The sequence below is a fragment of the Cervus canadensis genome, chromosome 5, assembly GCF_019320065.1.
Source record: "Cervus canadensis isolate Bull #8, Minnesota chromosome 5, ASM1932006v1, whole genome shotgun sequence".
NCBI classification, from domain to species: domain Eukaryota; kingdom Metazoa; phylum Chordata; class Mammalia; order Artiodactyla; family Cervidae; genus Cervus; species Cervus canadensis.
In genome coordinates, this window is record NC_057390.1 from 99,913,177 (window position 1) to 99,925,661 (window position 12,485).

General features: G+C 69.1%; 2 protein-coding genes across 4 annotated transcripts in view; both read left to right on the forward strand.

The window, feature by feature from the left end:
* The first annotated feature begins 1,374 nt into the window (after nucleotides 1-1,374).
* The window catches only part of RXRA (retinoid X receptor alpha), a 92,185-nt gene continuing 81,074 nt past the window's right edge, over nucleotides 1,375-12,485 (forward strand). Inside the window, exon 1 of one of the 3 annotated variants that reach the window (XM_043470133.1) lies at nucleotides 1,375-1,539. In XM_043470133.1, coding sequence (XP_043326068.1) covers nucleotides 1,512-1,539 — 28 coding nt within the window. In that variant the 5' untranslated portion in view covers nucleotides 1,375-1,511. Of the gene's footprint in view, nucleotides 1,540-4,216; nucleotides 4,345-10,400; nucleotides 10,520-12,485 lie in introns of those variants that run through there. The other 2 variants (XM_043470136.1, XM_043470135.1) reach the window with 2 other exon arrangements.
* Nucleotides 7,285-10,031, forward strand: LOC122442373. Its single transcript, XM_043470138.1, has 2 exons — nucleotides 7,285-8,370; nucleotides 8,532-10,031. The coding sequence occupies exons 1-2, from the start codon at nucleotides 8,097-8,099 to the stop codon at nucleotides 9,323-9,325; spliced, it is 1,068 nt and encodes a 355-aa protein (XP_043326073.1). The 5' UTR covers nucleotides 7,285-8,096; the 3' UTR covers nucleotides 9,326-10,031.

Sequence of the window (12,485 nt, forward strand, 5' to 3'; positions counted from 1 at the left end):
ACAGGTCTCAGCGGCCTTGTAGGATCTAGCCCCTGGCTGTCCAGGGGGAGGCGGTCGTGTTGGGTGCCCATTGCACAGAGAGGAAAGTGAAGCCCAGAAGGGGGCTGGGGAGGCAGGCTGGAGGCCACACAGGTGGCAGTGATGCCCGAGGCAGGAGGGCCCCCCTCTCGCCCAGGGTTGTGTCTGTCGCTGAGCTGCCGGTTGGGCCCTCCTGTCAGCGCCCCTGGCCCAGGGGCCACATGTGCGGCCTGGGTGGCCTGGGGAAGCGCCTCCGGGAGTGGATCTAGCAGGGCAGCTAGCCCGGGGTGGGGGCGGGGTCAGGAGGCCCAGGTCCAAGCAGGTAACTCACGCAGGCGCCCCAACCCCAGCTGCCCCGAGCTGTCAGGACGGGAGTCCGTCCTTTCGCTTTTAAACAAACACGTCATGAATTTAAAAGTCAGGGCAGAGAACTGTCCAAGGCGTAAAAATAGCCACCTGGCCACCGAGTCAGCGCCCAGCTCGCCGCGCCTGGTCCCCAGCCTGGTGCTCCCAGAAGCTGGGGCACCGCCCCCCAGCCCCTCTTCCCGGGGGTTCCCCCGCTGGCCGTCCGTGGGGGCGGGGCTGGGGGCGCCCGGAGTGTGGGAGTGGGGGCTGGATGGGGGTCCAGAAAATGAAACCCCCCACTAGACGCCGGAGCCAAGCCTGTGCCGCCCAGGGCCTCAGTTTCCCCAGGCGCCCGGCAGGCTCTGCGCGCCGCGCGGCCAGCCGCTTTGTGTGGCCGCCCAGACAATGGCCCGGCCGCTGTCCGCCTGCTCCGCCCGGTGGTTTTTTTTTTTTTTTGGGGGGGGGGGCAGGCCGGGGAGGGAATTCTGCTCCCGCCCCGCCCGCGCCCCCCGCCCCCGCGCCGCCGCCCCCGAGCGACTCCCGGGAACCCCTGGCGGAGGAAAACTTGCAAGTTTGCACCGCGCTCGCTCGCCTGCAACTCGGCGGCGGGGCTGGCGGCGCGGGGGAGGGGGGGCGCGCTCCGGACGGCGGAGGGGGGCGCGCAGGGGGCGGGGTGGGGGCGGAGGGGGGTGCGCTCCGGGCGGGCGGGACTGGGCGCGCGCGCAGGGGGCGGGGGGCGCGCTCCGGACGGCGGGGGACGTGCAGGGGGGCTGCGCTCCGGGCGGGCTGGGGGGAGCGGGGGGCCGGCGGGGGAAGCGCTCCGGGCGGGCGGGGCTGGGCGCGCGCGCAGGCCGGGCGGGCGGGCGGCGGCGCTGCGCCGAGTCCGCGCCCGTCGCGGGCCCCCCGCCGCCCCCCCGCAGGCGCCGCCGCGGTCGGAGCGGGGCGCGGGCGCGCGCGGCGGGGGCGCGGGGGCGCGGGCGCGCGCGCGGCGGGGGCGCGCGGCACAAGTAGTTTACATTGTTGGGCGACTTTTGCAACAACTCGCCGCGCCGCGGCCTCCGCGCGCCGCCGCCGCCGCCGCCGCCGCCGGCTCCCGCCGCCCGGGCCCGGCCGGCTGCGCCGGGGGCCGCCGCGAGGTCGCCGCAGACATGGACACCAAACATTTCCTGCCGCTCGGTGAGTGATCGCGGGCGGCGGCGGGGCGCGTCCCCGGCGCGCGCGGGGGCCCCCGGCCCGCCCCGCCCGGCCCCGCGCCCCCCGGCCGGCCCGCGCGGAGTTGGGGCGCGGGGCCGGGAGCGGGTGGGCCGGGCAACTTTTCCCCGGGCCGGCCGGGCGCGGAGCGGGCGAGGGCGGCGGGCAGCTCGCGGGCCGCGGCGGGCCGCCGACTTGGAGCGGGCAGCGGGCGGGCAGCGGGGCCGGAGGGGCGGCCGGTCGGCTGGACCGGGGTGAGGGGGGTACCCCTGGCCCCGCCCGGCGGCAGCTGGCGCCCCCCGCCCCGGCGCCCAGCTCCAGCGGGGCGGCGCAACTTGTGCGCTCCCAACCTCCGGCCGCCCTGGCATCGGGACGGCCTCTGCGCCGCCGCCCGGGCTGCGGACTCCAGCAGGCCGCCGGCCCTGGAACGCTCGGGACCCCTCCTCCCCCAGAGCCGCCCGGGCGCCAGTGGGCAGGGTCGCCGAAGGGCCTTAAGACCGGGACCATCAAACCCGGGGAGGCCCCCTTCCAGAAGCGGGGACCCTCACTCCGGCGCACGCGAGTGTTCCCCTGGCATTCTCTGGAGCTGGCCCTGCACTTGGGGTGGACAGCCTGGAGGCACAGAGGGCCGGCTCTCCCGTCCTCCCGCTGCCATCGCGCCCAGAGGCTCCCTTGCCCTGGACCGCTCTCCAGCTCCAGGTCTGGCCCCACAAAGGAGGAGGGGGCATGGCCAGGTGCCCCCAGCCCGCTGTCCTCCCGCAGGTTTGGGAACCAGTGAGAGGCAGGGGAGGGGGAGGGGGTGGGGAGACTTTATAAATGAGCCCGGGAAGGATATTAATTTGGCGGTGGGGCCGGCAGCCGGGCTGTCAGGCTGGGTGAAGGATTTGTGCTGAATGGAAATTAAAACAGCTGATTATGAATGAAACCCGCGGTCTGTTGCCGCTCCTGCCTGCCCACCCCCTTGCAGCCTGGGGTGCAGTTTGGCCACCCGGTTGGCCGCCAGAACGCGGCGCAGCTGCGGGGACGTTTGTTGAGATGGGGAGGTGGAGGGGAGCCGCGTGGAGCTGGCCCCACTTCCCAGGGTGGCTGGGTGAGGGTCTGAGCACTCCTGGCTTGCGCGCAGAGGGGCGTGTGACACAGTGACTGGGGTGGGCTTCCAAGTTCGCCAGGTCTAAGAAGACTCCTACTGTGACCCTGCATGGTCCAGACCTCCGCAGGCGCCAGGCTGGGTGCTCTCCTTTCTCCTCAGAGCCTCCAGGGGGGGCACACACGTCCATTTTGCAGATGAGAAAACTGGTTGAGACCACCGGCTACAGAGTGGTGGTTTGGGGTTTGAAGCCCCAGCCCGTGGTGGTACCCTTGTGTGTGGACTGAAAGCTGAGTTGATTGTGACTCGCTGCTACTGGGCCTGGCTGGGGTGGGGGGGGCCCTGTGTAGGCCAACAACCTCTCCTGTCGCCTATTAAAGTCTTACACACACGTGTACACACACATACACACACACAGAGGCGCCCCCTGGAATAAGAACATTCAACTCTGTCTTTGCTCTTCTCCCGGCCCCCACCCCCTGATGAGGCAGGGCCCTGCCTGGGTACGTGGAGCCGGACGGGTCCCCGTCCCCGACATGCTGGCAGGGTCCTAGGAGTGGGCCCGTGGAGGGCCCCGGCTGCAGGCTGGCTGTGCTGGGGTCCCCACAGGGAGGAAAAGAGGTGTCCCAGGAACCTGGACCGGTGTCATGTTCCCCCCAGTCCTCCCGCCGTGGCAAGGAGGCTGTGGGGGGGCTTCTCTCTGACCCGGTCTGCGGCCTCCCAGGCCGCCCATGCCCCAGGCCTGAGCAGACGGCCCTGGACTCTGATTACACTTTATTTTTTTTCTAAGCTTGTGACCAGCTCTGAAGTCCAGTGGAGTTGAAGGTCCATTTAAGCGGCTACTTGCCTAAGCCCTTTTGTCAACACGGCCTAATCCCTCGTGGGGGGTGCATGTCAGAAGGCCCGGCCTGGCCAGGCATGGCTGGCCGCCCAGGGCAGACCTGGAGCAGTTGGGCAGGCGGCGTTGCCCCTTAACGGTTGTCCGTCCACTTTCGGGGCCTCAGGCAGAGGGCCTGGTCCTTCCAGCACCCACTGCCTGGGGTGTGGCGGGCCTGGGTCCTTGCTCTTACCTGCCCGGGAGTCTCCCAGCTGCCGGGCCTCCCCGTGAGGGGAGGGCAGGGACGAGCCCAAGGTACGGATCTGGGGGCCAAGAACTTGTCCACGGTCCCCCCTGCTGCCCACGGCTGACCAGCGCCTGTGAGAAGGCCTGCGCTTGGCACCAGGCTGGCTGATGGGGCTGGAAGGCTGAGTCTGTGGTCTCGAGGTCTCAGACCCCAGACCCCTGGCTGCTTGTGGCCCATTTGCCTGGGGACGGGTGTAGGGGGCAGGAACAGGATGGTAGGTCCACTGGTCGCCCTCCGGGCAGCGCTTGGGGACCTGGGAGAGCTTGGAGCCCGGGTGAGGGGCATCTGGTAGCATCAGAGCCCTCGGGACCCAAAATAGAGCACATTCTCGGGCCTCCCGAAATAACAGGGTCACGTGACTCTGCGGAGGCCGGGCCTGGAGGCCGGCCTGCCAAGGCAGTCCCGTCTTGGCCTGGGCCCTGGGACTGTTGGGGCGTTTGTTTTGGTAAACTCCGGAGGGGGCTCTGTTTGTTGACGGGGGAAGTGTCAGGGTGAGAAAAACAGCCCTCGGATGGGCTTGGCCGTGGCCGTGGCCTGGCCAGCCTGGACTTGGACGCCTGTCCGCTGTGCCTGGGCCGGGTGCGTAGCCCTGACCCACTCTGCCTGGATGCGGTGGGACGCGCTGGGGACCCTCGGGAAGGGCCCCGGGGGGCGGGCAGGGCGGCTCTGAGCTGGGGCTTGGCAGAGCTGAACCGGCAGCCGTGCGCGCGCCGGGGTGGCCGCTGGGGCCCGGCTCCAGCTCTACCAGCTCGTCCAGCTGTGCCTGTCCTTCGGGGCCTGCGGGGAGCTGCGCCTCCTCCAGGAGGCCCTCCTCCCGCTCTCCCTGGCCTCCCCACTCACCCCCGCCCCGGCCCCCGCCCCCGTGTGGCTCTGGGGGCTGGTTTCCAGCGGTGGTCCTTGTCTGCCGTCCTGGGAGAGGAGGCCCCGGGGGCTGGTTGTGGAATTACTGTGCGTGCAGAATGGGGCGGGTGTGCGTGGCATCCGGCATCGGGACGGGGCCCTCGGTGAGTCGGGGTGGGGCAGACTTGGGGGGTAGCGTGTGTAGGGGGTGAAGACTCTCAAGGCCTGCCCGGAGCCTGCGGAAGCCGCCTGCAGGGTTTTACCTTCTCGGCTCACCTGGGCTCTTTCCACAGTCGGCCTGTTTTTGCAGCGGGTGGTGGTTTCGAGCTCGGCGTGTCCGTAGGAGCAGAGTAGGAGCAGAGGGCTCCTGGGCTTGACTCAGCCGCCGTCCACAGGACGGGGCAGAGGCCCCTGAGCTGGCCCAGGACAAGACCTGACCCTCCTTCCTTCTTCCACCTGCTCCTGGTTTTGTCAGAGTTCACGGTAGGTGGCCATGGTGGCCAGGTCTTGATGTGTCAGGTCTACGGTCTGTTCCCATGGCAGCCGGCTACCGGCAGGGTCAGGTACGGGCCGGGGTCTGGCCCCTTGAGGGCCCCGGAGGCTGGTGGGGCTGCTGCCCATCGGTGGGTGCCCTTCGAGCCCTTTGCCCTGGTGTGTGCTGGGCAGGCCTGTGTCCTGCACGCTGTGGAAGGTTGGAGGACGGGGCCGGTCCCCTCCCCTCTCCCCGCCTCCCCTGCTCGCGCCGGGACGGCTCTGTCTTCACTCTCCCGTCCTCTTCTCCTTCTCCGCAGGCCCCCCACCTGCACCCTCTCGAGTGACCTGGTGTGCCCCGGGGACCCTGGAGCTGCCCCTTCCTGGGGGGCTGTGTCTTCTTGTGGGCTGGTGGCCGGGCCCCTGGGGATCAGGTCCTCCGTCCTTGCTGCCTGTGTGTGTGCCCTGCCTGACGGCCTATCGGAGCCTCAATTGTTCATCTGTAAAATGGACCCGCGCGCCGGCCCTCGCTGGCTGCAGGGGAAGGCAGTCCATTGTGTCTCCCTGATGGCCTCCTTCAGAGGCGCGGCCTGTGGTCAGAGCCTCGCTGTGTCCCCTGTCTGGGTTGGCAGCGGGCAGCGGACGAGGGGGACCGGGTGTCCAGTGATAGAGCAAAACAGGACCATGAAGCAGAGGCGTAGCTGCTGCTGTCACGGCCGTGGGGCAGACGCAGGAAAAAGGGCGGCCCCCGCCCTGTCTTCCACGCGTGGAGCGCCGCCGCGGCCGCTGGTCTGGGCTCCCGCAGCCTGGCTGGGCCCTGCTTCCTGGCTCCTGGGAGGTGGTGCATGAGGGCCTGGCTTGCACGCCTGCCGAGAGCCTGGTGCGGGATGTTCGAGCAGTCGTGCCCCAGCGCCTCACAGACGGGGAAATTGCACCCTAGAGTTACAGAGCAATTGTCTAGCTCAGCAGCGGAATGAGCGTGAAATGGAGCAGAAAGCAGCTAAATAAAATTGGCCCGGGCCGTCGCAGGGGAGAGTGGGGACACACGCGCGCCCCGGCCCGCCCGCCGCCGGCTGTCCCGCGTGTCTGTGTGTCTGTCCCGGAGAACTGTGTCCCTGGGTGAGCAGGGCAGGTGAGCCTGGCGCCCACCCAGGGCCGCCCTTCCGTGGGGCCCGTCTGTCCCGTGTCTCTCAGTCTCTCCTATGACACGTCCAGGGCCTGGTGCTGCCTGTCCAAGGCACGGTGGCGCCATCCCTGGGGTGCCCACTGTGTCCCTGGGCCTGCGTTTCTAGCCCCGTGACGTCCTCGCAGGGACGGGCCCGTGGAGCGGTGGGAGCCGTCGGGCTGGGCTCGCCTCTGCACGGTTCTGCCTGCCTTTTCTCCGCTCCGGTCGGGCCCCGGGTCCTGGGACGGGCCTCGACCGCCTGATCCCCAGGTGGCGTCTTCAGAAACCACTTGCCTGGCGGGCCCTGCGTCTGTGCCCCGTCCCGCCTCCCTGGGAGCCCTCTTAGGTGTCCTGGGCCCTCGGGTGAGCCTTCTGTTCTGGGAGACCGATGGGGGTTGAAGCTTCACTGTCCTCATTCTCTCCCATTCGCCCTGGAAGGTCCTCCTCCCGGGTTGTCCGTGGCTGGGGGTAGGGCAGGGCCAAGGGTGGAGAACCACCGGCTGGGTCACAGCTTGAGATGCAGCCTCAGGACCCTGTGGCCGGGGTCCCCGACCTCACCCTCAGCCCCCAAGGGTGGAGCTGTCCACAGCAAATTCCTCAGGGCCCCGGGTGGGTGCTGGGGGTGGACAGCCACGCCTGGTCCCCAGGGCAGGGCGGGGCCTCGCTTATCTCTGTGTTCCCCACCCCCAACACAAGCACACACATGCTCGTGACGGCACACCCCACGTGTCCGTGCACACAGGTGCACACACGTGCACACATCCACGTACATGAACAGGTGCACGCACGTGCGCACACACGCACGCTGCCACGAGGGTGTGCATGCACACACAGCCCAGTCCCCACGAGGTCTTCCTTAGAAGGACTTGGGTCTGCTGGCTGGCTCCGGTCCACTCGGCGCCCAGGGAGCACCTGCCTGGTGCTGGCCGGGCCCTGCCGCCCCGCAGAGCTGGGCGTGAGCGGTGGGGGCGGCCAGGCTTCCTGCTGGAGCTGGTTCTGGCGCGGACTCTGGCGGAGAGGCGGGCTTGCAACAGGTGTGGGGGAGGGCCCTCCGGATCAGGGTCAGCTGAGACCAGCGCCCAGAGGCTTGGCCCCTGGGCCTGCACGGCCTGCGCTGGGAGGGCGCTACTGTGTGAGAGGCTGCTGGTTGACCCCGGGACATGGAGGGGCCCCAGGGCCGTGGGGGTCGGAGTTCGGCCGCCAGCTCTGTGCAGAGGCTGAGCCGAAGGCAGGCGGGGGCTGGAGTGGGGAGGGTCCTGGGTGGGCTTGGAGCCCAGCGTGGCCGGTGCCCCTGTGAGTGGGCCTGGGCTGGGGGTGGGGACCCCACGTGGCTTCCTGGGCACTCAGGCTGGGCCCCTGGGCTGGAGTTAGCTGTGCCGTCCTTTGAGCACGGGGCCAGGAGAGGACCCAGCCCCCTTGTGCGGGCTCATCCGACCTGCACGGTCTCTGGCTGGGCCTTAGTTTCCCTGGCCGGGTGCAGGGCATGGGGCTGCTGTGACGGGCACTCGCTGAGGCTGTGGCTGTCCTGAGTCTGGAGCCTCCAGCGCAGAGGGGAGGGGACAGAGGGGGAAGCGAGCTGGGCCTGGGCCAGCCGCGTGTAAATCCTGCAGTGGCCACGGATCCGCCCCGCGGAGTTCAAAGCTGGCCCCGGGTGTGGCTGCTGGGCTGTAATGAGGTTACTGATTCAACCGGCTTCCTGGTGCTGCCGCGCAGAGCAGAGGGAGGCCTGGAGCCCCGGGACGGATCTAAGTAGCCCGTAATTGACCAATTTAGCTTAAGTGTCCGTGCTGGCCCCGGGCAGAGGTCAGGTGGTGACAGCCCAGGTGGCCGGAGTCGCTGCGCTCACGGGCCCCTGATGGACGGCTGCCTTCCGCCCCGCCTCGGGAGCGGGCACCAGTTGGGCAGCTGGCCCCGAGCCCCCGCCTGGGGTCCCCGTCCAGGTCCCTCCTTGCCCGTCTGTGGGCCCGTGTCCTCCAGAAGCTGCATGCTGTCCCCGGTCAGCTCCAGCCAGGCCGTCCCCAGTCGCTCCCTCCTGTGTGTGTGCAGGGCGCGGGGCGGCGGGCGCTCTGGGCGGGGTGCTGGGCTTGGACGTGGGGTGACCGCGTGGCCTGGGAGAAACAGTGGAGGGCCAGCCGGGGAGCGCGCGTGGCCCCGCGCCGTCCAGGAACGCGCCGGGGGTTGAGTGGGGGGGAAGTCACCGCAGCTGCAGTTGGTGGCAGCTCACCCTGCACCGTGGAGGGCGCGCCCAGAGCCGTGTCCAGGGGCTGGCGGGCCAGCCTGCCCCCCCCCGCACCCTGGAGAATCCCGGCCGTGTGTCCAGAGCACCCACCTTGCCGGCCGTTTAGCCCTGAGAGGCCAGGCTGGGTATTGGGGGCGCTGGGCGGTGGCGGCACGGTGGTGACCTGGCTGAACCGTCCCCCTCAAGCGCAGAGGCCCTGCGGTCCACGTTTTGGGGGGGTTTCAGTCTTGGGGAGCTTGAGAGACGTGCCCAAGGTGCCCTGGCTGATGAGGGTCAGTGCTGGGGTCCGAGAGGTGGTGGGCATCCCTCTTGGAGACTGCCCACTGTGCACCCCTGCGGCCCAGCTTTGTCTGGAGCAGCTTTGGGGTGCCCTCAGCGGCAGAGGAGGTGTGTCCTGGAGACACTTCCTGATTGAGCTCTTGGGGGATCGCCTGAGCCTGCTTGTGGTTGCCCCACCTGGGCGGGCGGGTGGTCGCGCCCACCCCACCTCCAGGGGTCAGGAGCGCCCGCGCCCCGCAGGGCTGCAGCCCAGGCCGGGTGGACAGTCCGGCTTGCTCTCTGGCCAGCTCGCTGCGTGTCCGGGCAGATCCCGTCTCCCCTGCCGCGGTTTCCCTGGGGCCCTCTGGCTAATGGAGTGTCGGCCTCTCGCCCTTGGCCTCCTTCCCTCGAGCTGGGGACTGCTCCTCAGGGAGTGGCCCCGGGTCCTCTCCCGGCTGAGGGGGCAGGCCCGGGGCTGTGGGAGCTGGGAAGTCGGCTGGGTTGGGCCGGACGGTCGGTCCCGGTGGGCCCAGCTGCCCAGCTGTGGTTCTCACCTGGGGTGTTCTGGTGAGGCGGTTTGGGGGTGAGCCCCGTGAGGGGGAGTCGTGAGCATTGCAGATGGAGGTTGGGCGGGGCCTGCGGGTTCTGTCGTGCCGGTCCGTGCCCTGTCCCCTGGCATTCTCCTTGGGCCCCCATCGCCCCCATCGCTCGGGCCTCTGCTCAGTACCGTGTGACCCTCACGCCCCGTCCCCCGCACTCAGCGCCGCTCACTCTGCTTTCTGGCTTTCTTGTGTTCCAAGCTGGTCGGTGAGAACCAGTGTCAGCTCTGAGCGGGGAGGCCGTGTGTCCCTGGCCTGGCCGGGAACCTTTCCGGGTCTCCGTTGCCTCACCTGTCACTGCCTGGGGAAGTCAGGGAGGCTGCAAAGAGGAGGTGATGTTGTTAGGCTTTAAGGGATAAACTAGACTGCTGGGTGGGCAGTGGGTCAGGACCCACCCTGGGAGGTTTCAGAAGGGTCCGACGGCACAGCCAGGCTCCTCCGCTGGCCTCTGGTTGCGTGGCCCGTCTGTGCTGGCGAGGCTCCAAGTGAGCATGGGGGGGGGGTGTGTGGTCATCTGCTCTGGGAATAATTAACCTTGGGAGGAGGGAGGGCCGGGAGTGGGCCTGGCCAGCACCTGGCAGAGCCCAGCCTGGCGGCAGGCAGCCCCTCTGGGCCCTTTCCTGCCGACCTGACGTCCCCTCTGCTGCTTGGGCCTGGGGCGTGCTGGTCTGGAACGTGCCCACGCTGGCCCTGCTCGTGAGCGTCCATCAGCTCCGGCTCCCGGGGAAGGGGGTGGCCGGCGCTGGGCCCCTCTCCACGTGGAGCGGCTGGAGGTCCTTTCCTCCATCGCCTGTCTGTCCCCCCATCCCTGGTCCATCGCCGAGGTGCCCCGCCCCCGCCATGGAGCCTCCTGCAAGGGCGCTGGGCTGCCTGGCGGCTCCTCACTCACCCCGTCCTCGCCTGGATTGAGGAAAAAGAGCTCTGATTGGGGCCAGAGTCCACGGCGGGTGGCAGAGCCGCCCTTGCCCCACCCCTGCTCCCGGACTTTCTGCCCAGGATCAAGGTCGGGGGGGGGAGGGTAGGGCAGGAGGTGGGGGCCTTGGGCGCCGAGTGCCCGGCCGCTCTGGGCTCAGACGGAGGCGAGGTGGGTCACGACCTTCCTGGGTTGAGCCGGAGGGTCTCAGACGTGGGGACGGGAGCCGGGGCCTCCCCGCTTCCCTTGTCTGTGTCCCTGGACACAAGGTGGGTGCCGGCGACGGCCAGGGGGTGCTCAGAGCCCCGGCCCTCCCACGTGAACTCTGTGACTTGGAGCGCTACTTCCTCCCGGTTTATCTCGGTTTCCTCATTCGTGAAATGGAAGGAAGGATGTTGGGCCGCGTCGGAGGTGGAAGTGCTGCTCCCCGCCGGGACCCTTGGCCGACACCGCTGGTCAGGCGGGCTCTTGCTCCTGGGGTGGGGGAACCCCGAGGCCTCAGTGGGCTTGGCCAGCAGGCTCGTTTGCTGCTGAACGCAGAGCGGCAGGTGCCACCGCGGCCTCGGAAAGTGTTTGTGGGCTGAGTTAGTGTTTACCGAAAACACATCGCCCTGCTCCCTCCACTTGAGACTCAGAGTCCTCGTCATTGAATGTCCCCTCTGGGGGTCCGTCCCGACTCCCAGGGGAGGGGAGTCCTGCTGTGTGCCTGTCTACCCCAGGCCGATTCCTGGGCGTGGAGCAGCCCTCGAGGGAGCCTGAGGCCAGGGCCGGGGCGGTGTGTGTTCCTGTCCCCCCACGTCCACTCTGCGTGCTGCAGAGGCCGCCGCCGCCCGCTGCTGGACAGAACCCGGGTTTCCCTTGGACCCAGTGCCCGGATGCAGCGTGGGGGGCCCTCAGCCCCAGGTGATGCCCTGTGTTGAGATCTGGTTCCTTCCTCTGCGGCTGAGGCCTGTCTTGTGGACACCTGGCCGGTGGGGCGAGAGGCTCAGCGCTAACCTCCCGCCTGCCTGCCGTCGTCTGTCCGTCCCTCAGTCCGTCTGACTGCAGACGCCCGGCTCCTGCTGGTCGCTGGCGTGGCAGGGTTGTGTGGGGCCCGGCCCCCAGGATGGTGAGCGGCGCTCGGGGCCCGAGGGCCGGGGGCGGACCCCAACACCATCATTTCTCTCTCTCTCTAGACCAGGGTCTTGAAGCCTCCTGGGCCTTCTCTGTAGAGTGCGGCCGATGGAGCGTGGCAGGGTGGGCCACTCATGGTTGACGAGCGTGGTCATGCCCGCCTTGGTTGTCGGGGAGGATGGTGTGAGTGTGGTGGCGGGAGGACTGCAGGAGGCAGAGGGGGCGCGGGAGAAGCGTTACCGGGTTGCCCTGGCATCACTGGGTTGGGATCTCTAGGCTGGGTCGTGAAGGATGCGTAGGAGTTTGCCTGGGAGAAGTCAGCTTCCGATTCGCACGTTAGTTCTGTCTAACTAACATGTCTGAGGCCTCCCACCCAGAGTTTTGCGCATCTCCTGTGTGGCTGGCGCTGAACCAGCGAGGGGGAAGGGTAGAGATGCAATCAGAGAGCACAGAGAAGCCTCTGGAACTTTTGTCCCAGGGAGGTGGAACCGTTGGAGGGTCCTGGGCCAGGGAGGGTGGCATCTGGCTTGTGTGTGAGGAGGGGCCGGTGAGCAGGGCAGGGGCCTGGTGAACTAGGCAGAAATGGTCTGGGGCTTTGGCCCTGAGCGTAAGAGGGCCTGGGGCTGTGCCTTTTACCCAGGGAGGAGATCACAGCGGGGCGGGTTTCGGGGCATCAGGACTTTGGTGTGGGTGCAGCCTGGTGTCTGGCCGCTGCCGCCTGGCAGCTGGGCGGGCTGGAGTTCGCACCATGGGCTCCCACGCGCCGTGGGCCCAGTGCAGTTCAGCGCCCAAGGGGACGGGCGATGCCGCAGGCCAAGTGCACCACAGAGCCTGGGGTGTCCGAGAGCCTCTGAGGCCTCGCTGGGCCTCCCTCGCAGGCTGGAAGGGTGGGCAGGTGTGCGGGCTCCCACGGTGCCTGCCGACTTCTTCCCGGCTCCGTGGCGAGCATGGGGCGCGGGCTGCCTCTGACCAGGCGCGGGCTGGGTGCAGGACCGCGGGCAGTTCTGGTTCCTGGTTGGCCGGCCCCCAGTCCAGGTGCCGCCCCTCTGACCCTGGCTGGCACCCTTCCCGCTTGCAGTCCCAGGGTCACGGGGCAAGGTCACACAGCCCTTCGCTGGCTGC

Bases quoted from the DNA above. Each gene is read 5' to 3' on its own strand.
- LOC122442373 (XM_043470138.1), top strand. From the start codon at position 8,097: ATGGACGGCTGCCTTCCGCCCCGCCTCGGGAGCGGGCACCAGTTGGGC. The intron at 8,371-8,531 runs CAGCCGGGGAGC...TGCCCCCCCCCG, and splicing joins TGGGAGAAACAGTGGAGGGC to CACCCTGGAGAATCCCGGCC.